Here is a 27,400-nt window from a genome sequence, read left to right as displayed (position 1 = left end):
CTCCCCCACTCCCCGTGACTTTCACCCTACAAAACTAATCTTGCCATGATGAAGCCCTTTCCTGGGGGCACTTCATTTTTTTTCTCTGGTAGCAGTCATGGCTACCCAGTGGTGCTACTGAGCCACAAATGCAAGGGACTTCCAGCTAGGGTCCTGATTCTGTGGAGGCCTATGGCTGGCTTTCATTTGCCTGACTGATTTGATTGGACCTTCCCCCAAAGCAGCGAAGGTCTGCATCCCAACAATTCTGGCTAATGTCTGGGACAGGCCTAAAACATCATCCATCCAGTCCTTTCCTGCACTTCAAATCTTGTTCATTAGTCTTCCTGTTCTGAAACATTAAATAGACACTTGACAAAGTAATCAATTGCTAATTGTTTTTTTTTATTTTTAAAATTTTTTTTATGTAAACATTATTTGATAGGCACAAAATAACAAAAGCACTAATGCAACCAATGCAACAAGTAAACAAATTGAGATCTCCATTCACATCATTTAGGCTTTTGAGCTGATAAATAGGTCTATGCATTTTTCGTTTTCTCAGTAAGGTAAGTTCAGAAGCAGTACCTGTCACTTGTACTGGTGAAAGATGCATGTCTTTGAATACTTAACGTTCACGTGTTGAATGGTCGCTGGTCAGTGATGTATAACAGAATAAATACAGGCACTAACAGATTAACAGAACCATGCACAAGAAATCAATACAGAGAGAAAATAAAATACTTGAATGGTACATACTAAAAATTGCAAGAAGTTCACAGAAGACAGAACTGTGCCCACTTTAAATATAAGAAGAAGCAATAACACAATGAATCTCTTCCTCAATTGATCTTTACACAGAATGTTGCTCATAATACTGCACTGAAAAGGATATGGCACTTTAGCAGTTCAGGTCACTAAGATTCAAACAGCTTGTAGCTTGGCTGACTGCAGACAGACACAAATACACACAGTACAACAGCATTTGTTCACTTGCGCACCAGGGACACCTCCTCAAATTGTTCTTGGCTCCAGCGACTAACAAAGAGAAAATTCAAACAGGTAGGTTTTTGTTTAAACTTCTTTTCTCTCCACTGGCCAAGGCAGCTATTGGATAAAGGGCATGCGCTCCTTATTTCCATTGTCTCCCTCATGATCTTCCTCCTCCTCGCCTGCTTCACTGGTCTCTGTGCTGTCATTTGCCATCTGGAAGCAATGAAGAGATCAATGACTCTGTGTGCAGTAGTTTTTAATGGTTTACAAATGAGACCAAGTACCATAAATGAAGGCTGTGTTAGTCACCCGACATATTTACATACATTTCGAGGTGAGAGAACATTCTCAGAAACCATTGTGAATGGGGCTATCACTAACATCTGACCCCAATTCGAAACCAAACGTGCTGCTACTCATTGTATCTGAGTCACGGCATTGAACTCAACAGAGACTGGTCGTACACTTTGGTAGGAAGAATATGGAAGACACGTTACTTGAAAGATGCAAGTCTAGGTAAGGTTGGGGATGGTAGTGGAGAAATTTATCAATCATTAAATGTTGCACCACAGAATTGCAAAGCTATGTATAAAAACGTGTAAACATCAGGTTTTATTTAAATAAATACCGTTCTGGACACACCTAACAAATTCTCCTCCATCCAAGCCCCTGGCACTAACAAAGTCCCAGTCAACATGTGGGATGTTAAAATCACCCACCACATCAACCATAATCTCTCTGCAGATCTGTTTCTCTATCACTGTTGGGAGGACTGTAGTGCAATCCCATCTCAGTGATTGTACCCTCCCTATTCCTGAGTTTTCCCCATCTGGCCTCGCTGGACAGTCCCTCCAAGGTCTCCTCCCTTATTAGTAGCCCGACTCCCCCACCTCCTTTTCATCCTTCTCTATCTCACTTGAAACATCTAAATCCAAGAACGTTGAGCTGCCAGTCTTGTCCCGCTCTCAACCAATTCTCTGCAACAGCTACAACATCATAGTTATATGTATTCACCCAAGCTCTAAGTTCATCTGTCATTCTCCTCACTTTAAAAACAAATACAGCTCAGACCATCAGGATTGATAGTCTCTCCCTGTCAGTTCTTCCTCATAGTCTTCCTGGCCTCCATCTCTGACTCCTCGATCATTTCACTTGCTGACTTACTTCTCTGGCTTCTATTCCCCCCACCCACACTAGTTTAAATTCTTCTGTGTGGCACGAGCAAACCTCCCTACCAGGATATTGCTGCCTTTCAGTTTAGGTACAACCCATACAGGCAGCATGGTGGCTCAGTGGTTAGCACTGCTGCCTCACAGCTTGGGTTTCCTACCACAATCCAAAGATGTGCAGGTCAGGTGAATTGGCCATGCTAAAGATTAGATTAGATTGTGGATACAGGCCCTTCGGCCCAACAGGTCCACTCTGACCCTCCGAAGAGTAACCCACCCAGACCCATTTCCCTCTGATGAATACACTTAACACAATGGCCATATCACCTGATCTGCACATCTTTGGACTGTGGGAGGAAACCGGAGCAACCGGAGGAAATCCACGCAGACACGGGGAGAATGTGCAAACTCCACACAGACAGTCGCCCAAGGCTGGAATCGAACCTCAATCCCTGGGGCTGTGAGGTAGCAGTGCTAACCACTGAGCCACCGTGCTGTTCCTAGATTGCCATTTAGTGCATTTAGGTACATTAGTCAGGGGTAAATATATGGTGCGGGAATGGGTCTGGGTGTGGGTTGCTCTTCTGTGGATCACTGTGGACTTGTTGAGCTGAAGGGCCTGTTTCCATACTGTAGGGAATCTAATCTAATCATCCTTGTACAGGTCTCAACTGCCTTGGAAGATATCCTAATGATCCAGATACTGAAGCTCACCCTCCTACACCAGCTCTTTAGCTGCGTATTTAAGTGCATTCTCCTCCTATTCCTAACCCTTACTGGCATGTGGCACAGGAAGTAATCCCAAGATTACAACCCCAGACTGTACTTTTCTTAAAATGATGTCTAAATAGTCCAATTCAGGAAAGGGCCGTACGAGCCCTGGTTCTGAGGAAAAGCTTACCAGGTGATCAAAGTTTCAGTGGGGGAGCATTTCGAGAACAGTGACCATAATTCTGTAAGTTTTAAGGTAGTTCTAGATAAGGATAAGAATAGTCCTTGGATGAAAGTACCAAACTGGGGGAAAGCTAAAAACCACAATACTTGGCAGGAACTGGAGAATGTAGTTTGGGGTAGCTATTTGAATAAATCCACATCTGGCATGTAGGTAATCTTTTAAAAGCCAGTTGATTAGAGTTCCGAGCCAGTATATGCCTGTGAAAATGAAGGACAAGGATGGCAAGTCTTGGGAATGTAGGATGTCAAGAGAAATTGAGAGCTTAGGCAGAAAGAAAAGGAGTCATATGTAACGTTTAGAAAATTGAAGACCACAGAACCCTCAAAGAATACAAATATAGCAAGAGAGAGGTCAGGGGAATTAGGAGGGCCAAAATGTCTTTGGCAAACAGGATTAAAGAAAATCCTAAATGCAATTTTATACACATATAAGGAACAAGAGGCTAACTCGGAAAAGGCTAGGTCCACTCAAAGACAAAGGGTGGAATTCATGCTTGGAGCTGGAGGAAGCAGATGAAGTCCTTCACAAATAGTTCACAAAGGAGAAGGACATGGTGGACTGTAAGTCTTGGGAGGGGTTTGTTGATATTCTAGGGTATGTCAATGTCTAAAGGAGGAAAGCGCTGGGTGTTTTGAAAAGCATTAAGGTAGACACGTCCCCAGGACCTGAATAGATCTATCCCAGATTGCTGCGGGAGGCAGATGAGAAAACTGCTGGGGCATTGCATAAAATATTTGTATCCTCTTTGGAGAGGTCCCAGAGGAACGGAGAATAGCCAACATTGTTCCTCTGTTTAAGAAGGGCAACATGGATAATCCTGGAAATTACAGGCCAGTGAACCTCATATCAGTGATAGCGAAACGATTAGAGAAGATTCTTAGGAATAGGATTTACTCACATTTTGAAAAATATGGAATTAGCAATAGGCAGTATGGTTTTGTGTCTCACCAACTTGTTTAAGTTTTTAGAGGAAGCGACAAAGATGATTAATGAGAGAAGGGCAGTAGATGTTGCCTATTGGGACTTTAGCAAGGCCTTTGACAAGGTCCCTCATTGCAGACTGATACAGAAGGTGAAGTACATGTGATCCACAATGAGCTGAAAAGATGGATACAGAATTGGCTTTGTCATAGAAGACAGAGTAGCAGTGGAAGGGTGTTTTTCAGATTGGAGATCTGTGACCAGTGTTGTTCTACATGGATCACTGCTGGGATCCCTGTTGTGAGTAACATATAAAAATGATTTGGTGGAGAATGTAGGTGGCCGGATGAGCAATCTGCAGCAGGATAGAGATTGGCTGGAGACTTGGGTGGAGAAATGGATGGAGTTTAATCTGGGCAAATGAGAGGTGTTGCATTCTGAAAGATCTATTGCTGGAGGGATGTGCACAATAAAAGGCAGAACCCATTTCAACATACAAAGACATCTGGAGTAGAGGTCCACAGCTTCCCAAAAGTGGCAACCCAGGTGGATAAGGTAGTCAAAAAGGTATATAGCTTCTTGCCTTCATCAGTTGGGGCATATAGTACAAAAGTTGGCAAGTCATGTTACAGCTGTATAGCACTTTAGTAAGGCCACATTTGGAATATTGTCACCACACCACCAGAAGGATGTGGAGGCTTTGAAGTGAATACAGAATGGCTTACCAGGGTGTTGTCTGGTTTGGAGGGTATTAGCTTTGATTGATGTTTCATTACTTACAGTGTGGAAACAGGCCCTTTGACCCAACAAGTCCACACCGACCCGCTGAAGCGTACCCACCCAGACCCATTCCCCTACGTTTACCCCTGCACCTACCACTATAGGCAATTTAGCATGGCCAATTCACCTGACCTGCACATTTTTGGACTGTGGGAGGAAACCGGAGCACCCGGAGGAAACCCACGCAGACAAGGGGAGAATGTGCAAACTAGGGAGGGTGGTAAAAAAGGAGGGGGGGTGGCATTGCTAATTAGAAATGGTATAACGGCTGCAGAAAGGAAGTTTGAGGGAGATCTGCCTCTGGAGGTAGTATGGGCTGAAGTCAGAAATAGGAAAGGTGCAGTCACCTTGTTGGGTGTTTATTATAGGCCCCCCAATAGCAGCAAAGATGTGGAGAAACAGATTGGGAAACAGATTTTGGAAAGGTGCAGAAGCCACAGGGTCGTAGTCATGGGCGACTTCAACTTCCCAAATATTGATTGGAAGCTCTTTAGATCAAGTAGATTGGATGGGGCGGTGTTTGTGCAGTGTGTCCAGGAAGCTTTTCTAACGCAGTATGTAGATTGTCCAACCAGAGGGGAGGCCATATTGGATTTGGTACTCGGTAACGAACCGGGACAAGTGGTGGGCTTGTTAGTGGGTGAACATTTTGGTGATGGCGACCACAATTCTGTCACTTTCACCTTGGTTATGGAGAGGGATAGGTGCACACAACAAGGAAGTTTTTACAATTGGGGGAAGGGAAATTACGATGCTGTAAGACAGGATTTGAGGAGCATACGTTGGGAGCATAGGCTGTCAGGGAAGGATGTGGTGGAAATGTGGGACTTTTTCAAGGAGCAGATACGACGTGTCCTTGATATGTATGTACCGATCAGGCAGGAAAGAAATGGTCGTGTGAGGGAGCCTTGGTTGACGAGGGAGGTTGAATGTCTAGTAAAGAGGAAGAAGGAGGCTTACATAAGGTTGAGGAAACAAGGTTCAGACAGAGCAGTGGAGGGATACAGGATAGCCAGAAGGGACCTGAAGAAAGGGATTAGGAGAGCTAAGAGAGGGCATGAAAAATCCCTGGCGGATAGGATCAAGGATAACCCCAAGGCATTCTATGCGTATGTGAGAAACCTGAGAATGACGAGAACGAGGGTAGGTCCGATCAAGGACAGTGGTGGGAGACTGTGTATTGAGTCGGAAGAGATAGGAGAGGTCTTGAACAAGTACTTCTCTTCAGTATTTACGAACGAGAGGGACTGTATTGTTGAAGAGGAGAGTGTGAAACGGACTGATAAGCTAGAAGAGATATCTGTTAGGAAGGAAGATGTGTTGGACATTTTGAACAACTTGAGGATAGACAAGTCCCCCGGGCCTGACGGGATATATCCTAGGATTATGTGGGAAGCAAGAGAGGAAATTGCAGTACCGTTGGCAATGATCTTCTCGTCTTCACTGGCAACGGGGGTGGTACCAGGGGACTGGAGAGTAGCGAATGTTGTGCCCCTGTTCAAAAAAGGGAATAGGGATAACCCCGGGAATTACAGGCCAGTTAGTCTTACTTCTGTGGTAGGCAAAGTAATGGAAAGGGTACTGAGGGATAGGATTTACGAGTATCTGGAACGGCACTGCTTGATTAGGGACAGCCAGCACGGATTTGTGAAGGGTAGGTCTTGCCTTACAAGTCTTATTGAATTCTTCGAGGAGGTGACCAAGCATGTGGATGAGGGTAGAGCAGTGGATGTAGTGTACATGGATTTTAGTAAGGCATTTGATAAGGTTCCCCATGGTAGGCTTATGCGGAAAGTCAGGAGGCATGGGATAGAGGGAAATTTGGCCAATTGGATAGAAAACTGGCTAACCGGTCGAAGTCAGAGAGTGGTGGTAGATGGTAAATATTCAGCATGGAGTCCAGTTACAAGTGGAGTTCCGCAGGGATCAGTTCTGGGTCCTCTGCTGTTTGTAATTTTTATTAATGACTTAGATGAGGGAGTCGAAGGGTGGGTCAGTAAATTTGCAGATGATACAAAGATAGGTGGAGTTGTGGACAGTGAGGAGGGCTGTTGTCGGCTGCAGAGGGACTTAGATATGATGCAGAGCTGGGCTGAGGAGTGGCAGATGGAGTTCAACCCTGCCAAGTGTGAAGTTGTCCATTTTGGAAGAACAAATAAGAATGCGGAATACAGGGTTAATGGTAGGGTTCTTGGTCAGGTGGAGGAACAGAGGGATCTTGGGGTCTATGTACATAGATCTTTGAAGGTTGCCACTCAGGTGGATAGAGTTTGTAAGAAGGCCTATGGAGTATTATCGTTCATTAGCAGAGGGATTGAATTCAAGAGTCGTGAGGTGATGTTGCAGCTGTACAGGACTTTGGTTAGGCCACATTTGGAGTACTGTGTGCAGTTCTGGTCGCCTCACTTTAGGAAAGATGTGGAAGCTTTGGAGAGGGTGCAGAGAAGATTTACCAGGATGTTGCCTGGAATGGAGAGTAGGTCATACGAGGATAGGTTGAGAGTTCTCGGCCTTTTCTCGTTGGAACGGCGAAGGATGAGGGGTGACTTGATAGAGGTTTATAAGATGATCAGAGGAATAGATAGAGTAGACAGTCAGAAACTTTTTCCCCGGGTACAACAGAGTGTTACAAGGGGACATAAATTTAAGGTGAAGGGTGGAAGGTATAGGGGAGATGTCAGGGGTGGGTTCTTCACCCAGAGAGTGGTGGGGGCATGGAATGCGCTGCCCGTGGGAGTGGTAGAGTCAGATTCATTGGCGACCTTTAAGCGGCATTTGGATAGGTACATGGATGGGTGCTTAATCTAGGATAGAAGTTCGGCACAACATCGTGGGCCGAAGGGCCTGTTCTGTGCTGTATTGTTCTATGTTCTATGTTCTATGTACACACAGTCAGTTGCCTGAGGCGGGAATTGAACCTGGGTCTCTGGCGCTGTGAGGCAGCAGTGCTAACCACTGTGCCACCGTGCCGCCCCTAGAGAGGTTGAGGAGAGGTTGGGCAAACTTGGTTTGTTTTCACTTGAACTTCGAAGGACGAGGAGTGACTTAATAGAGGCAACAAAATTATGAGAGGCATGGATAAATAGATAGTCAGAGTCTTTCTCCCAGGGGTTATATTAATTGGAATTTAGAAAAATGAGGGGGGATCTGATAGAAACATATAAAATTAAAGGAATAGATAAGATAAAAGCAGAGAAGATGTTTCCACTGGCAGGTGAAACTTGGACAAGAGGGCATAGCCTCAAATTAAGGAAACCAGATTTAGGACTGAATTGAGAAGGAATCTCTTCACCCAGAGGGTTATGAATCTATGGAATTCCCTGCCCAGGGAAGTAGAGTCATAGAGCTGTACAACATGGAAACAGACCCTTTGGTCCAATTCATCCTTGCCGACCTGATATCCTAAACTAATCTAGTCCCATTTGCCAGCACTTGGCCCATATCTCTCTCATCCCTTCCTATTCATATACCCATCCAGATGCCTTTTAAATACTGTAATTTTACCAACCTCCACCACTTCGTCTGGCAGCTCATTCCCCCATACACACACCACCCTCTGCATGAAAAAGTTGCCTCTTAGGTCCTTTTTATATCTTTCCCCTCTCACCCTAAACCTATGCCCTCTAGTTCTGGCATCCCCCAGCCCAGTAAAAAGACCTTGTCTATTTATCCTAATCATGTCCTTCATGATTTTATAAACCTCTATAAGGTCACCCCTCAGCCTCCAACGCTCCAGGGAAAACAGCCCCAACCTATTTAGCCTCGCCCTATTGCTCAAATCCTCCAACTCTGGCAATATCCTTGTAAATCTTTTCTGAATCCTTTCAAGTTTCACAAAATCTTTCTGAAAGGAAGGAGACCAGAATTACACACAATATTCCAACAGTGGCCTAACCAACGTCCTGTACAGCTGCACCATTACCTCTACACTCCTGTATTCAACAATCTGACCAACAACGGAAAGCATACCAAATGCCTTCTTCACTAACCACTCTATCTGAGACTCCAAAATTTGAGGCTTCATCTGTAAATGTTTTTAAAGCTAAGATAGATTTTTTTTTGAACAAAGAAGGAATTAAGGGTTATGGTGAGCTGAGGCCACAAAAAGATCATGATCTTATTGAATAGTGGAGCAGTCTCGAAGGGCCAGACGGCCTACTCCTGCTCCTAGTTTTTACGTTTTTATGAATGCACTGACAGAGGGGGTGGTGGAGGCAAATATAATAGCAACGTTTAAGAGGCAGATACATGAATAGACAGGGAATATAGCTGTACCGACCGTGGAGAGGCAAAAAGGTTTTAGTTTAGAAAGGTATCATGTGTGGGCACAGAAGATTCACAAGGATGATACTGAAATTTAAGGGATATATATCAGGATTGAAAGGCTGGACATTTTCCTTCTGAGAAATGAAGCTGAGAATCTCGAAAATTAGTGAAGGTTCAGACAGAATGGGTTCAGAATGCAGAATCCAACAGGGGTCGGAGCAATGTGGACTCGGGCGGAATTTGTTCCACAAACAGCCATGAAGGCCGATGAGTCCTGTTACGCTCTCAGAAGAAACCTGCACCATCTTTTGTGCTTTTGACAAACAATTTGTTCCGAGGCATTGGCAAGTTGCCAGTTATAGGGGACAATTGCTTGTTAAATGCCTTGTCATAGGCCCAACTCTTCTCATTAATATTGAGCTTTCTACCTTAGAAAATGGGCCAAACAAGATTGACATTGAGAAATCTTCACATAGACATCAGTTTGCCCATTGATCCAAGTTGGACACTAGATGCCAACATCTCAGGGCATGCTCCATGGGCACCGGCCACACATCCATAGACACTGGCATCTGACACGTGACAGCCACTAAGAAATCACAAAGCACATCTCTGATTCACTTACAAGGACTCTACTGCACTTCAGTGCCACAAAATGCACTGGTAACTATCATTGTAATGGTGCAGCAAGGACACTGTGCACTCAGGGACACACACCCAGCTCATGGACTGGACCCAGGGGTTGCTTACCACAGCAGATGAAAAGCTGGGGCTAGCTGAAAGTCCCAGAGGAGGTCTACCCCACTGTCATAATACACTGTGGCCAGTTAGATTAGTTCAGAGGGGAAATTCAGCCTCTGATACCAGAAAGTTCCCAACCTTTGGAGTTGCTGACCAATCTGACTGGCAGTCATAAAGTCATAGAGTCATATAGCACGGAAACTGACCATTGGTCCAACCAGTCCATGCCGACCATCATCCCAAACTAAACTGGTCCCACCTGCCTACTCCTGGCCCATATTCCTCCCAACCATTCCTATTTATAAACTTATCCAAATGTCTTTTAAAGGTTGTAACTGTACTCGCATCCACCACTTCCTCTGGCAGTTAATTCCAAAGCTGTACCACTCTCTGTAAGAAAGTTATCCATCATGACTTTTCAAAGACTTTTTTCTCTCACTTTAAAAATATGCCACTCGCCTTGAAATGCCCCATCCCTAGAGAATCAATGTGGATTTCACCAGTTTACTCGTTTCCCCTCCCCCCATCTTATCCCAGTTCCAACCTTCCAACTTGGCACCACACATGTGACCTGCCCTACCAGTCCATCTTCCTTCCCATTGATCCGCTCCACCCTCCTCTCCAACCTATCACCATTAACCCCACCTCCATCTACCTATTGCACTCTCAGCTACTTTCCCCCAGCCCCACCCCCCTCCCATTTATCTCACCACCCCCTCAGCTCACAGCCCCAATCCTAATGAAGAGTGTTTGCCTGAAACGTCAATTCACCTGCTCCTCAGGAGAGCTGCTGTGCTTTTCCAGCACCACACTCTTGACTCTAATCTCCAGCATCTGCAGTCCTCACATTCGCCTTGTAGCTGGAGAAAGGTTAGTGTATTGAGTTCAATAATTCTAGGGCCTGAGCACCTTCTCCCATGTCCTTATTCCAATCCCCACACACCAGGCCTTGTCATCACATGGACTGCTACCACAACCAACCCATTGTCAGCCACTAACAATCCTATTAGCAGCTATTGGTTCCCCCAGGCTGATCTCTATTCATTCCTTTATCTGCCTTAATAAAAACCAAAAGAACAATGGATACTGTAAATCTGAAGCAAAAATAGAAATTGCTGGAAAAGCTCAGCATTTGTGAAGAGAAATCAGAGTTAACGTTTCGAGTCCAGTGACCTTTCCTCAGAACTCCTTTGTCTTGCCTAGCTCCTTTGAGTTCCATGTCCTTCCCTTCACCCCACCTCATCTTTAGCATATATACTAACCTTTTCCAGCTACAGTCAGTTCTGAAGAAGGGCCACTGAACCTGAAACATTAACTCTGTTTTATCTCTCCACAGATGGCTACTGGACTTGCTGAGTTTTTTCCAGAAATTTCTGATTTTGTTTCTGATTTCCAGCATCCACAGTTCTTTAGTTTTTCTGTTTAGTAAGTTGACAATTCCTGATTTACCGTTCATTAGTTTAAAATAGATACAAAAATCGAATATCCATGAGGCCATCACAGAATCACATTGCAGGAAGAAGTAATTTGGCCCGATACGTCTGTGACAGCCCTTTAGTAAAACTATTCAGTTAATCTCACCCGTCTGTCTTTTCACCACAGCCTTGAATTACTCTTTTTCTCTGGTATTATTCATGTCCCTTTAAAAATATTACTGTTGGATTTCCCTCATGCTCTCAGTCACACCAGCTCAGAACAACTTGCTGTGTTATAAAAAATGTTCCCTCTCGTCAGCTCTGATTAATTCGCCAAATACAGTACTCTAAATCGATGTCCTTGGATTCTCAACTGTTCTGCCACTGGAAAGAATTTTCCATATCCCCCATTGCTTTGTATCAGTGTCACTCTATGTCACAACCCTTCGATTAAGAATTAGGTCAACAACTCTCCTTAGCTATTGGTTCAAAGAGCTCTCCACTAGTTTTGTGCGTGCAATCTCAATTCAGTTGCCAGTGGACCAAATTCATGTTGCCATTAGAATAAACCTGAACTATGGTTTCACGGGGAAGCTGAATGTATTCAATATCTCCTATGATTGTCGAGCCATAAATTGCAATTAGCCCTGAGCAGAAAGACAATCACATGTGTCAGTCAATAAAGTGGCTTTCGCTATTTATAACCTGCTGTCCCAAGCTGTCTGGAAAATGCTGATGCTTGATAGCTAATTCCAGTTACCACGGCACCAGCTGCTTTTGTAAGCCGCGTCATCACCTCATGAGCGAGGCAGCTGTCGTCTTCTGGCCATTTGGGTGCTGTTGCTCTGTAATGGGCAATGTACGGAAACAACAGATCAATCAGCGCCACCATTAAGATTCAAGAGCGACTGATTTTAGCTGCTTTCAATTCACCCTTGCTATCCCATGAGCTAGATCTGGGCTCTCGTGCAGACAGTCTTAACTCAGAGGAGTAGCGAGACATTAGAAAGGAGGACGTCCAACTAGCTTACTTTCTGGTATGAATAACCGTGGCAACTGATCCCATTCAATTTGTTTTTTGTTTTTGATGAGGCATGAGAAACAGCATAAAGCCCCGGTGACTGACAGCTTTGGGAACCATCCGTCTAGAGTCTCTGTCATGTCACTTCACATGGCAGGTAAACTTCACTTGAAATCAGGGTGCAACCAAGTGGTTGAAGTGTGTGAGATATTGTCATGTCCAACCATATACATTTATGAGGATAATCTACCTCTGTGGCTTTCACTGGAGAAGAGATGCCTGGGGGCAATTTTACTGAGATACCCATCATTCTTACTGACACAGACACCTGGAAAAAGTTCAAAATAATCCAACAAAATGAGATAGCCAATGGCTTTTCCCCATGGTAGGGGAGTCTAAAATTAGAGGGCAAAGGTTCAAGGTGAGACAGGAGAGTTACGTAAGGGTCCAGAGGGTGGTGAGTGTCTGGACCAGGCTGCCAGAGGTCGTGATGGAAGCACGTACAATGTTGTCATTTAGAAGCATTTAGACAGGTCCCTGGATGAGATAGGTGTAGAGGGAGAGGGAGCAAGCACAGGCAAATTGGACAAGCTTAATTGTGGAAACTGGGCAGAATGGATAAGTTGGACAGAAGGGCCTGTTTCCATGCTGGAAGCCTCTATGACTCTATAATCACAAAACTTGACAGACAGAACAATCCAATATGTGACATTACCTAGACTGATTTAAGCATAAAGTAATAAACAGCAGCCTGCATCTACCTTCTCAAGCAGATACGTAAGATTTGTTGGTTCAAATTTAAAGAATAGTTTATTTTTTTTCTCGAATTCCCAAATTCCTGCTCAATATTTATTCCTTAAAATTTAACACATCATTGAAAAACATCATCTGGTCATGATATCATTGCTGTGTATAAATTGTCTGCCACGTTGCAACATTATGGCCATGCCTTATGATTACTTCATTGCCTGTAATGTTCTTCAGAACATCCAGAGGTTGTGAAACATGCTGTAAAATTCTTTTCAGGCTTAGTATAGTGCAGCTTAAAACATCGAGTAATGGAACTCTTTAACCAGTCCATTGAACAGACAAACAGGAAACAGATGTTCCCCCTTGTGGGCCAGTCTCAAACAAGACATCATAGACATACAGTGAGAGGAGGAAGGTTCAAAATGGAGATGAAGACAATCTATTTCTCTCAGAATCTGTGGAACTCAGTGCCCTAGAGTGCACTGGAGGCAGAAGAAATCAATAGATTTAAGTAAGAAACAGATATGTTAAAGGACTATGGGGGTCAGGTAGGAAAGTGGAGTTGAGACCAGGATAAGATCAACTATGATCATGTTAAATGGCAGGGTAGGCTCGAAGGGCTGAATTGCCTACTCCCACTCCTCATTGCTATGTTCCAATGCTGCTGGCATCTGCAAATTCCAGCTAGATTTAATTTGCAAACATTTTGTTGTCTACTTGTTATTCATGCAGAGCTTAGAGTTCAAATGGTGATGAAAGGTGATTTGTGTCTCCACAACCACAGCAATGTGGTTGACTCTTAACTGCCCTCTGGGCAATTACAGATGGGCAATAAATGCTACTCTAGCCAGGGTTGCCCTCATAGAATCATAGAGATGTACAGCAAGGAAACAGACTTTTCGGTCCAACTCATCCATGCCGACCAGTTATTCTAAATCAATCTAATCTCTTTTGCCAGCACTTGGCCCATATCCTTCTAAACCCTTACTATTCATGTACCCATCCAGATGCCTTTTACATGTTGTAAAGAAATAAAGTCATTGCAAATAGAGCATTGACATTTTATTGAAGCTGAAGTTAGTATCAGTGATGTGAAAAGAGGTGAAGGCTGGCCAAAGGTGACCCATTAATCATACAACAATGGGAACTGGGGCCCATTGCTGCATCATCCATCATTCGTTTAACAGTGATCTTTACTGAATGCAATGTAACGTTCCATAGTTGATGTGGGTCAGGGATGGGAAGGGAATCAGAGGGCAGCAGGTCCTCTCCTTTTGATGCAATGTGCTGCTCCCTCAGCCAGTGTGGCACCTTCACCAAGCTGAGCCTGAAGGTGAATGAATGATGGAGGCATGGTCCTCATTACTGGGGAACTGGATATCTGACTGTACGGAGGAGAGTGTACAACCCTCATCTGCAGGGTATGCCATTACTGATTGTTCTGAGACCTCAGAACCTAATTTACTCTTTATGTTCCCAATGCAGATAATTCCCACTGAGAGTCCAGGGCCGTGCTGCTGCTGTTGCTGGGATGTTGGTTGCTGTAGTTACCTCACTGTGAAAGTGGTGGTGAAAGCAGGAGGAGCAGGGTCGACAGCAGGGGCAGCAGCAGACCAGCACGGAAGGTGAGGAGCATCTCGCCTCTGGGCCCCTTGGGATGCATGGAGTGTGCAGAAGGCCCCGATTCCACGAATCTGGTGATGAGCAAGGCCCAGGCTCTGTATCAGCCTGAACACTATGCTGGAAGCTGGATGCAGGGTGGGGATTAGATTAGATTACTTACAGTGTGGAAACAGGCCTTTCGGCCCAACAAGTCCACACCGACCGGCCGAAGTGCAACCCACCCATTCCCCTACATTTACCCCTTTTACGGAACACTACGGACAATTTAGCATGGCCAATTCACCTGACCTGCACACCTTTGGACTGTGGGAGGAAACCGGAGCACCCGGAGGAAACCCACACAGACACGGGGAGAATGTGCAAACTCCACACAGTCAGTCGCCTGAGTCGGGAATTGAACCCGGGTCTCTGGCGCTGTGAGGCAGCAGTGCTAACCACTGTGCCACCGTGCCGCCCACGAGCTGCAGAACCAGGAGGCCATTCTCTCCCAGTGTTTGTGAAGGGCACTGCAACATTGAATGTTGATGTGACTGACTCCTTCTAGGGAGTGACAGGAGAGCTGTGTGGGATCTCCCAGTCACACCAGCACTAATACAGCAGGAAAGTGGCTGGAGCTAACTGTGCAACGGCACACTGGCTCATTTCATTCCCTCATGATGAGGTAGTTCTGCAGGCCAGGCAGTGGAATCCATGAACATAGCTGGTTTCCCCTAGGTACTGGATGCTATCAACTGCACACACATGGCACTGAGAAGGTGGTATCATACACTGCAGAATTAGCAACAGCAAGTGGTTCCATTCGGTTCAGGTGATTTATGATCAGTCTTACCACTTCCTGGAGGAGTGTGCCCGCTACCCTGGCAGTTAACACAACTCCAGCATCCTGGAGCACTCTGCACACCCAGTGTATGTTAGAGTCCCTTACAGTTGAGACAGCATTCTGATGTGCTGTGGTCTCTGCATGTGGACCAGGTGATGAAGCAATGTTCCAGATGCCGAAACACTGGGAGAACAGGGGCAGATATCCCAGGAGGAGGAGGAGGAAGCTCTCATCCGTGACAGAGCCCTGCTGCATTGGGTACTTCAAGCCAGACAGGACCTCATTGATACCCCGTTCCAACAGATGGGAGCTGGCTGCAACACACTATCACAGATTGTGAGATAACTGTGATCCCACGATTTGGGTTACATTGTAAGGGTTGAACTGAGGCCTCTGTTCCCTTGGTTTGTGCTCCCTTTTGTTAGCTATGGTTCATCATTTGGGATTATCTAGTACCCTGCCTATGTGATGTTCCTAACTAGACAGTGAAAAGATGTGGGTGAAACAGTGGGCATTGAGGACAGAGTGGAGGGTATGACCTGGAAAGGGTGATCAGACAGGATGGAGCAAATGACAGGTAAACTGTGTGACCGGGTGATGAAATCTCCATGATGTTGAGAGAATGGGGTTGTCTGTATGACATAGTGCCAGCCATTTCAGCTACACGTTGTGAGCAGTATGGCCTTGTGGCTGTTTTGTCATTATATCACTGGAGAGGGGCGGCACCGGACTTTCCACATTTGTCAGGATGCCCAACAGTTGTACAAAGATTGTGCTGGTGCAAAAGATCCAAGTCTTTTGGCAGATATCTACTGAGTGGCGAGATGTTCCAGGAATGATACTTGGATAGGCCTGGAAGCAGACATCAGGGACGCCATTGGGTGAGACAGGTAATGAGGTGTGTTTGGTAAGATATGGGGAGAAAGGTCATTGGGCATCATGGCGAGAATCCTTCTTCAAAACCTTGTGCAATTTGTACTTAGCCCAAAAAACTATCACAGCGCCCTTTTGTAATTTTGTGATATTAATAATCCAAAAAATGACCCCAGCACTGATCGCAAATGAAAAATAGACTCTACTTCTAATAAAGAGCTTATGCTTGAAACGTCATCTCTCCTGCTCCTCGGATGCTGCTTGACCAGCTGTGCTTTTCCAGCACCACGCTTTTTGACTCTACTTCTGACGCTGCCAGACCTGCTGAGTTTCTCTTGTACTTTCAGATTTCCAGCAGATATTTTGCTTTTATGTTAGCTCTGGTCACCTCAGAGTTACAAAAACTTATGTTAACATTTCACAGCATGATGATGAAATCTAGCAAAGGATATGAAAGTCTCAAAAAGCTGGAGGCTCCAGATAGGATCGTGTGCAATAAGCTTGTGATTGACAGGAAAAGGTGTCATGAAGACTGCACTCTTCATGTGGAATTAATACAGAGAGGATTCATAATAGAATTCGTAAGCTAAAGGCCTCCATTGACAGAATATTCTAGAAGCACTGGAACCTGAAATAAAACCTGGGAACTGTGCAACTTCACAAATAAGTGTACTGAAGCCTTTTCACAGGAGCGTAATCAGAAACATTGACGTCAAGCCAGCATAAGGGATGTGAGGAGATGTTGTGCAAAGGTTGGTTAAAGTAAGCAGCATTGCAAAGGAGGACGGAGCGTTAAGAGGTTGACAGAAAGAATTCCAGAATATATGCTGAAACTAAGTGCCTGAGGAAGGAGCGGGCACTCCAAAAGCTTGCAGTTTCAAATAAACCTGTCTCCTATTACCCAGTGCCATGTGATTTTTGAAACAGTTTAATTCAGGGCAGACATCATTTTGAGTCCCTAGACGAGCAGAGGGCCAAAAGAAAAAGAAAGAGATGAAATGAGAGGAAAAAGATGGATTAAAAATAGACTGACAGTGAAAGAGATTGAAAACAATGAGAGCAAAAGCAAGAGAGACAGTACTGAGGAGGACTGCAACAAATTACAAGAATACATTAATAAATTAATACATTAATAAATTTGTAAAATGGACACGTAATTTGCAGATAAATGTAAGCCAGTACATTTTGATAATTAAAGTAAGGATGTCACTTGTTACTAAAGTAAGAACTTAATTTGATTAGAAAAACAAATTAGAGTTTAAATCCACACGTTGTAAAAAGTGGCAACATGGTATGAAAAGCTGATTAGAAATTAAAGCATTAGGGTTCCTTGTAGCAGGAAATGTATCAAATTAGACAAGGAATTCTCAACTTGTATTGAATCACAGTTTGAGGTGTGTTGTGCAAAATTCTGGTTGCCATGTAAAAAAGACACATGATGGCTTAGATTCCCTCCAGTGTGGAAACTGGCCATTTGGCCCAACAAGTCCACACTGACCCTCTGAAGAGTAACCCACCCAGACCCAGACACCCCTGACTAATGCACCTAACATTATGGGTAATTTAGCATCGCCAATTCACCTGAGCTGCATATCTTTGGATTGTGGAAGAGGAAACTGCAGCACCCAGAGGAAACCCATACAGACAAGGGGAGAATGTGCAAACTCCCCACAGGCAGTGGCCCAAGGCAGGAATCAAACCCGGGTTCCTGGCGCTGTCAGGCAGCAGTTCTAACCACTGAGCCACCATGCCACCCAAGTACTCACAGCGCCAAGGATCCAGGTTCAATTCCAGCTTTGGGTGACTGTCTGTGTGGAGCTTGTATGTTCTCCCTGTGTCTGTGCGGGTTTCCTCCCATAGTCCAAAGATCTGTAGGTTAGATGGATTGGCCATGCTAAATTGCCCATAGTATTCAGGCTAGGTGGATTAGCCATGGAAAGTGCAGAGTTATGGTAAGAGAGGTTGAGTTAGGTCTGGGTGAGATGCCCTTCAGAAGGTCAGTGCAGACTCAATGGGCCAAATGGTCTCTGTAGTTCCTGAGGAGTATTCCAAAGGAATTTACAAAAAATTATATAAGAAATGTGAGGACACAGTCAGGAGTAGTGTATAGGATTGCGTCTCTCTCTTGAAATGTGAAGGCAGTGTTGTGATGACCTGATTGAAGCCTTTAGAATTATGAAAGGTTTTAATAGAATCAGTAGAGAGAGAATGTTTCCTCTTTCGGGAAAGGGGAAAAATTGGACATCAATATGAGATTCTGGATTAGTGGTGCTGGAAAAGCACAGCAGTTCAGGCAGCATTCGAGGAGCAGTAAAATCGATGTTTCGGGCAAAAGCTCTTCATCAGGAATACAGACAGAGTGCCTGAAGGGTGGAAAGATAAATGAGAGGAGGGTGGGGGTGGGGAGAAAGTAGCATAGAGTACAATAGGTGAGTGGGGGAGGGGATGAAGGTGATAGGTCAGAGAGAAGGGTGGAGTGGATAGGTGGAAAAGAAGATAGGCAGGTAGGACAAGTCATGGGGACAGTGCTGAGCTGGAAGTTTGGAACTGGGGTGAGGTGGGTGAAGGGGAAATGAGGAAACTGTTGAAGTCTACATTGATGCCCTGGGGTGGAACTGTTTTTACCATCAATAAGAGATCATCACCAAGAAATCCAACATGGAATTTAGACAAAATGTCTTTATGCAGAGAGTGATCAGACTGTGGAACTTGCTGTGCCAAACAGTAGTTGAAGAAAATATTATTGATGACTTTAAGGAGAAATTAGACACACATTATAAGTAGAACCAAGCAGATGGTTATAAGGGTTCATTAGCAAAGCCAAGAATAGGCTTGAGTGAATCATATGCACCAACTTGAACTGGTTGAGCCAAATGGTGAATTTTGTGTTGTTCATTCTCCACAGTTCTGCATGAAAAAGAACAAACAGAGGAAAAGGAACGGCATAGGGATGATTCCACATGTTCATCTGCACTGGAATTTGTAATGTCAACACAGTTTGCTGTGTACTTTGAGATTTTATTACACATCCTGAAATCAGGTCTTGAGGTTTCCCACCTCTACTTTTGTTTTCATCAAGGATGGAACTCCTCATTCTGATAACATTAGCCATTGATGTAATCCCTGAACATGCTTATTAATTTCATGCCTCAGTACACTAACTTTTTGACATATTTCATAGAATCCTAGAATTCCTACAGAATGGAAGCAGTCCATTCAGCCCATCGGGTCCAAAGTGACTCTCCAAAGAGCATCACACACAGATCCTCCACCACCCCTCCCCCCACCCCATCCCCACCCCAATCCATGTAACCTAACATTTCCCATGGCCAATCCGCCTAACGTGCACATCTTTGAGGTATGGAAGGCAACTGATGTAGACACAGGCGAATGTGCAAACTCCACGCAGACAGTTGCCCAAGGGTGGAATCAAACCCAGGTCCCTGGCAATGTGAGGCAGCAGTGCTAACCAATGTGCTGCCCCAATTGGCTTCAAAATTTCAAGAATTACTTACCAAAGGAGTTGGGGACTTTTCGACGTCCAGGATAAGTTTCCCTATGTTTCCTCTATCATGGATTCTCTGCATGGCTTCCTTCACCTGCAAACAATAGATAGAATCACGAGAGTTCTTTCAGAGATATAGCACAAATGAATTGAATAATGATACTTCAATGTAAATTCCAGGTCAGTAACAGGCAAAACCTGCTCTGTATTATCCATCGTTGGTGTATATTTTCAGGTATTCATGTTCCACAATAACAGAAGTAGTCAGTATGTATTCTTTGATTAGAAGTAATTCACAATGTTATGTCATCAGTTCAAAAAAAGAATCCCTCCAAACAAAAGTATTCACATGTGAACAATAGCATTGGAATAGGCCATTGGTTCTGCATACGGTGCGCGCTGGGTGAGTGAGCAAGGAAGCACAGGGATGACACGTCAAGCTCAGCTTTCCAGATTCCTGAATGTGGGCTGTGGTTCATGCCTCCTCCGAGCAACCAAGAACCATGAGACAATAATAAGTTGCCCCAACACAATGGAAATTGTAGGGAATGAGGAATGAGATATCAAACTCTGTGGTGGAACCAGACAGATCAGGAGAACAGGGTTTGCTACCTGCACTCATATTCCATGCCAATCAAAATACACTGAGCCAGAAATGGGAGCTGTAGTGATTATGATGAGGTCAGCCAGTTGGAACTCATAGACTATGCATTCCTCGATTGGGCTTGTTAATATGGATCCTTGGCTGACAGATGAAAAGACAAGGGTCAGAGACACTGCCACTCTGATGGGCAACAAATGTTGGTTTTGCCAGCAATGCCCATGTCCCATGATGGAATAAAGGAAGGGTATGGCATCAGTTGGATATCTGGCATGATACTGTAATACCAGCACTGTGCCAGATCTTGCCAGCTTGATTATTCGGGGACCTGGTTAAAATCTGTCTCCTTAGTTTGGTTCTCAGAAGGTGGTTAACATTGTGGTTTTGGAAAGATGGCATTTATTTGCTGGTTTAAAAAAAAGATTCAACTAGGTAGCAACATTCTGAGATGAATTTTCAAATTCAGTAAAGGTAAGCTATATAACAGACAACTCTATTCAGTCAGATTCAATCAAGGCCTCAGAGATGAAAATGTACCACTGTATCTTTTTAGCATAACTTTCCAGGCTGCAATTTCACAGAGATAGATTTTTCAGTCTCATGAGAAATCAATGGATTCAGGGAGTGGGCGGGAAATGGAGGAGGAGCCGTAATATCTGATGATCTGCAACTCATATTAGATCCTGTCAGATAAATGAGACATGGGTCATGTAGTACTGAAGACTTTAACGAACTTTTATCACACTTCCTGGTAATTATACATGTGCATAACAATCACAGGCATTTGCTCACCTGGACTCAAGCAAAATAATTTGCTCTGTGGTATGTATCCACAGCATGTAACACTGAAAGAGGACAGAGCTGAGTAAGATGGAGACTGAGAGCTTTGTACCTTAGGGTCACATGCTGTGATACAGTGATGATATTGTAAACATGTTCCTTAAAGCTTTATTACAGATCTGCTCTAAGAAATAACCTAAAAAAGCCAAGATCATACTGGATGACATACAATATGGTCCAATCCTGTTTCTACTTCTGTTTTCTAATTCTCTAGTGCAGACACAAAGCTGGATACATTTCACTTTCACCAGAGGAACTGTAGGTATCCTCCTGTTTCACTAGTTTGAAGTCTCACACTAGCACAGCACTGAATTTGTGGTAGGCATTGTCTTCTGTCTGGATTGGCAATTGGTTACAGCCTTCTCTTAAATTCATTCATGGCTTGTGGGCATTGCTGGTGCAGGCCAGTAGTTATTGTCCATTCCTGATCCCAGAGGGCAGTTAGGTGTCAACCACATTGCTGAGGTCTGGAGTCACATGTAGGCCAGCCCAGGTGTTATGAAGTTGAAGGCATGTACTGTACCTTTAAGAAATAGTGAAAGCTGCCAAGCATCTGTCATGTGACTGACTAGCAGGCACAGAGTGTACTGGAGAATTGAAAGCTGTTAACTTAAGATGTAAGCTTTGGCTGTAACCTAGATATCTCAACTGTTTTCACAGCACTTTGAATTTAACCAATCAGTTTAAACTATGCCCCAAAATACTAAAACCCAATTGAATTTGAATTTTACTGTTTTGACAGCATTGAACCAATGAGACAATCCGAGGTTTATAGTGTAAAAAAACAGGTATTTTGGAGTGAGCCAGAAAGCGCACTACCTGCAACTGTTAGACAGACTGCCTGAAAATGCTCTCCATTCAAGGTACCTTTCTCATGTGAAAAACTGTGCAGCAAAAGATCAAAGGTGACCCAGGGATATCTACAAACAGAGGAAGATCCACACTGGGGATGACAGCTGCTGTCTGGTTTTGAAAATTGAGTTGTTGTAAATTTAATAGGGGCTTTATTGGATCAATATATTGTTATAGAATGGGAGGTATTTAACAAACCTTTAAGAGAAAGGAGATTTAGAGTTGTAAATAGTTGTTGTTTAATGTTTACTTTAGAGTTAAAGAATAAAATTGATATTTTTTGTTAAATAGTGGAATTTGGATAGTTCTCTGTCACTCATACTGTAACAGATTATGAGACGAGGTCAGCTTTTCTGTTTGGTTCAATTAGCAGAAGGGTTCACCACTGTGTCATAACAGGTAAAGATTGTAGATTTTCTTCCATAAAGGATATTAGTGAACATTTTTATAACCATTGACAATAGTTATATGGGGGTCACCATGGGCCAGCTTTTAATCCCAGGTTTTTATTAAATTCAAACTTCATCATCTGCCATGGGTGGGATTCAAAGCCAGATCATTAGACTGGGGTACTGGGCTACTAGCCCAGCAATACTGCCACTATCCTACAGTTTCCCATTTACAGCAAAGATTTTGCTTTATCACAGTATCTCTTCCAGGAACTTGTTCATTGCATAAATTGCTTTATCAAGTAGAACAGGGAGAAAGGGCTGAGTGGTCTCCAGAGTTGTATGATTCAAAAGATAATTTGCTGGAGTTAAAACCGTCAACATTGATTTTAGTCAAAAACAGAAATTGCCAGGGAAACAGAATTCTGGACATGAAATGTTAACTCTGTTTTTCTCTCTCCACAGATGTCACCAGACCCAGCAATTTCCATTTTTGTTTCAGATTTCCAGCATCCACAGTTCTTTATTTTATTTATAGCAGTGATTTTAGAGCTTTCCAACCACAGGTCTGACAAATGACATGTTCTTATGGTTCCTCTGTTCCTACACCCTTGTTAAAAGTGCACCAATTGGTTTATACTGCTTCTTTAACATTTTTCTTTCCAAAATGCATTTCTTCTTTGTGCCATGAGCTGTAGAACCTCTCCTGTGCTGTATGAGTTGATGTTGAATTCAATCTTCAATTAATTTGTCCACATCCCCTTTTTGTCTGTGATCTCTTAACCTTTGGCACTATTTTCATCATCTTTATCTCATCCGCAAGCTTTGCAATTGTGCCATTAGATCCAAGTCCATGTCACAATTATATGAAGATCTATTACCAATCTTTGGGATTCTTTGACATACGTCAGTGTAAAAACAATCACAAAATCCACAGCAAAATAAGCAATTGCACTATTATGGCAAGTGGTTTTATGGTTGTGGTGCAGTAGATCTCAAGAGAAAGTTCGAAGATCTCACTAATGGATGTCATTAATGTTGCTAAGTTATAAATGTTTTTACTATTTGCATGTGTGTGTGTGTGTGTGTGTTTGCAGATAATGTTCTATTTAATATTCAAGCAAAGAGTTTAATTAGTGAGCAAGGTGACTGTACACGTATAAATGAAGTTAGGATGGCCTTTCATTAATTCATTAATTATAAAGCTGTATTTCAGCATCTAATTATCTCAATTCCAGACAGAAGTTAAAGACATTCAAATACGTGGTTAAGAAGCCTGTTTATTTCACTTACAATTAAGCAAATTGTTATAGTTTCCAGTGTGTGCAAATAGAAATCTGTGGCTACATTAACCTAAATAAATGACCTACTGTTCTTAAGCTGCAGTGACTGGAATTTCTGGATGTGACTGTATAAATTGCTAGATTAAGAAGTATTACTGCACAAAGCAGGTTTGGTACTTAAATAAGGGCATGCTAGGTGAGAGCAAGAGAGAGCTGCAGTGATCTCTGTCGTTCATGAATTTCCAGAGAAGCATGAAGCAAACAGTCTGGTTCAGCAAGGTTTTGCTAAGAAAGACCGATTTTACATCAAGAACACTCAATCTTTTGGACTGTCTAGAAGAGGCAGATCCTAAACCTGGCAGTGAACGGCTACTATTGCTTGTATTTTCCTCCTAAGTTGCAGTTAATGGTCTTTCAAATAAAAACAGAGAGATTAACTGAGTGTTTCTTATCAAGCCTGGCGAATGCGAGGACTGGTATGGCTGATCAAAGCAGCATCAGTGAGCTTGACAGAAAATAATGTTTGAAAAGGCAAGAGCAGGGGAACAGGACTGAGTTCTTTTACAGAGTTTCAGATTTACTGCGGGCCAAATAGCATCCTTCCAATGTAAAACACTACTTTTTTAAATTCATTCAGGGGACATGGACATTACTGGTTCACCAGTATTTGCCCTTGAGAGGGTGGTGGTGAGCTGCCTTCTTGAACTACTGCAGTCCACATGCTGTAGGTTGATGCACAGTGCCCTTAAGGAGGGTACATTACTAAGCACATGGGCTGGATTGGGGGCTAGGCAAATTTTAGAAAAATCAGACCAGTCACAGCAAACACCTGGAAAGGGACTTGTTTTTCATCCAATTATCCAAATTGTTGGAAAATCAGAGTGCACTAAGTAGACGAAACAAGACTTCAACTATGAAGAGAGACTAGGCAGGCTCAGTTATAATAAAACAAAGAATTGTGGATGCTGGAAATCTGAAACCAAAATAGAAATTACTGGAGAAAGGTCAGCAGGTCTGGCAGCAACATCTGTGCAGAGAAATCAGAGTTAACCCTTCCTGCATTTAGAACTGACTATAGCTCAGGAAAGGTGGTCTATAAGCTGAAGAGGGTTTGTGAAGGGGGAGTGAGAAGGGAGTGAGTGGATAGGTGGAATTGGAAACCAGAAACAGTTGGGTTAGATTCCCTACAATGTGGAAACAGGCCCTTTGGCCCAACAAGTCCACACCGACCCTCCGAAGAGTAACCCACCCAGACCCATTTCCCTCTGACTAATGCACCTAACACTTTTGCATGGCCAATTCACCTGACTTGCACATGTTTTGTGACTGTGGGAGGAAACCGGAGGAAACCCACGTAGACACGGGATGAATGTGTATTGCCTGCGGTTGGAATCGAACCTGGGACCCTGGTGCTGTGAGGCAGTAGTGCTAACCACTGAGCCACTGTGCCACCGTTAGGCCAAGGGATGGATGACAATATGCCAGGGAGAAGTAAAGGCTGATAATGGGGACCATGACTAAGGTAGAAATTGTCAGGCTGCACAAGGCAGGTTCAGGTTATTTTCCACTGAGTAGACAAGGCTAAGCGGTTGGGGCAGCGGGGGGATGGGGGGGGCGGTGTGGGGGGTGGGGTGGTGTGTGGGAGAGGCGGTTGAGGTGCACAATGTTCACATGAGCATACATGAAATAGGTACATAGGGAGAAAGTTAAGTTTTCTCCTTAGTAGAGGAGTCAATAACCAGAGGCCTCAGTTTGAAGGTAAGGAGCAGGATGTTTAGAGGGGATTTGAGGAAAATATTTCACCCAGAGGGTTGTAGTATCTGGAACCCACTGTCTAAGAGAGTGATAAAGACTGGCATGGACTTGGTGGGCCAAAGGGTCATTTTCCATGCTGTAAAACCTCAATGACTCAAATTCTCCACTCATGATTGCAACAGTCTACAAAATGCCTTTGCATTTTTACCTCAAAAATATAGAAGAGAGAAAATAAACAGGCTGTGATTGGACCGTAGGGGGTTGAGATGGTCTGATAGGATGAACTCATGAGGGGTAGAGATAAAGTGAAGGGCAGGTGTCTTTTCCCTCAGGTGAGGGATTTCAAGACTAGGCAGAATATGTTTAACGTGAGGGGAGAAAGATTTAAGAAAGACAAGATAGGCAATTTTTTTTAAACAGGAAATGGTTCATGTGTGGAATGAAATCCCAGAGGTGTTGATCGATGTGGGTGCAATTACAACATTTAAAAGACATTCAGATGAGGTCCTGAATATGAAACATTTGGAGGGATAAGGGACAAGCACAGGTAGGTGGGACCTGTTTAGTTTGGGATTATGGCCTGCATGAACTGCTTGAACTGATGGGTCTATTGCTGTATGAATCTATGACTCTATAACTCAAAATTGCCAATGTGAAATTCTTTACTTTGCAGTCCATTTATATCACTCCCACAGCAACTTAATAGGACACACTACAGTTAATTTAGAGTGACTGTATTTCTAAAATGTCATGATAAAAAACAAAGGTTCTTTCCTCATGTGGATGTCTATGAAGGTGAGGTTTGATTTCCAGTGCACTACTTCAATGAGTCACAACACGTATCCATCTGAGAACCACCTTCCAAGAAATTCAACTGTAGGAATTTGCAGCTTTCTGGGAATTCTCCACTTACTTCATTTTAAAGCATCCAACTCTGAAAAAAAACAAACTTGCGATGATGGAGGTCAGAAGTACTGAACTGAATTAACCATAATTTGCAAAAGTGTGCTACCTTTACCTGTAACCAATCTTTGTGTGTAGATGTTGGACAGACCTGGATTTTAGATTGTAGATTGAGGTTTAGTTTGCTTAATCTAGACATCTTTTTCTAAACATGCATAGTCGGCTGGTCTAACAAGGTCAAGATGCCATTTTAGACTAATACAGAAATCATGAGGTTATGGTGCACCTAATATAGAATTGCAAATAGTCATCAGCCAACAATAGGCAATTAATTAGAAGCATCTCAATTATTCTGTAGCTTAATGTACTGATTCACATCAATTGTGAATAAAGGCTATCTTTCTAAATAACTTTCATTGATTACAGTATCTGTGTGTGTTTTTTGAAATGTATAGTTCAAAGAGACTGAGAAAGTCAGAAAAAGGCATAGCTATGGCTCTTCTCAGTACTTCTGTCCTTGGCACAAAACGTACGGAGACCTTTATAAAAAAAACAGTTCATTCATGTTCAATACAAAATAAACACTCTGAGACATTATATTGTCTTAAAGTGAGAAATAATGTACGCAGATGGACAGGTCCAACAAACTGACAATTAACACATCAGTGAGCAAACTGGGTTTCAACAGCAACTTTTAAGTAACAAGTGTTAATTGGGCACAAAAAGTGGGTTTTGAAAGCTAGTTATGAGTTCTTAAAGTATCCTGAGATCATCTGAAGGGTGGTCCTGCCTCAGGTTAAGATTTAGACTGATCTAAGTTTTAAAGTTTTCAATCAACCAGCAATTTTAAAACACGTGAAAACTTTAGAAGTTTGGACTCATGATACAAAGAGGGTTCCTGTCTTTGTGCTGGATCCATTATTGAAAGCTGTCTTTTATTTCTTCTAATTATAACTTCTGTTTGGA

The 27,400-nt window shown here is 43.3% G+C and overlaps 1 protein-coding gene across 1 annotated transcript in view; it reads right to left on the bottom strand.

Moving 5' to 3' along the window:
* Positions 1-363: 363 nt before the first annotated feature.
* vat1l (vesicle amine transport 1-like) overlaps positions 364-27,400 on the bottom strand; it is a 200,269-nt gene continuing 173,232 nt past the window's right edge. Inside the window, exons 8-9 of the mRNA XM_072595859.1 lie at positions 19,822-19,905; positions 364-1,185 (exon numbers count right to left, since the gene is read on the bottom strand). Coding sequence (XP_072451960.1) covers positions 1,087-1,185; positions 19,822-19,905 — 183 coding nt within the window. The 3' untranslated portion in view covers positions 364-1,086. The remainder of the gene's footprint in view (positions 1,186-19,821; positions 19,906-27,400) is intronic.

The sequence above is a fragment of the Chiloscyllium punctatum genome, chromosome 26 (assembly GCF_047496795.1).
Source record: "Chiloscyllium punctatum isolate Juve2018m chromosome 26, sChiPun1.3, whole genome shotgun sequence".
NCBI classification, from domain to species: domain Eukaryota; kingdom Metazoa; phylum Chordata; class Chondrichthyes; order Orectolobiformes; family Hemiscylliidae; genus Chiloscyllium; species Chiloscyllium punctatum.
Note: the sequence above shows the minus strand (reverse complement) of the source record. Positions and strands in the feature narration are given on the sequence as shown.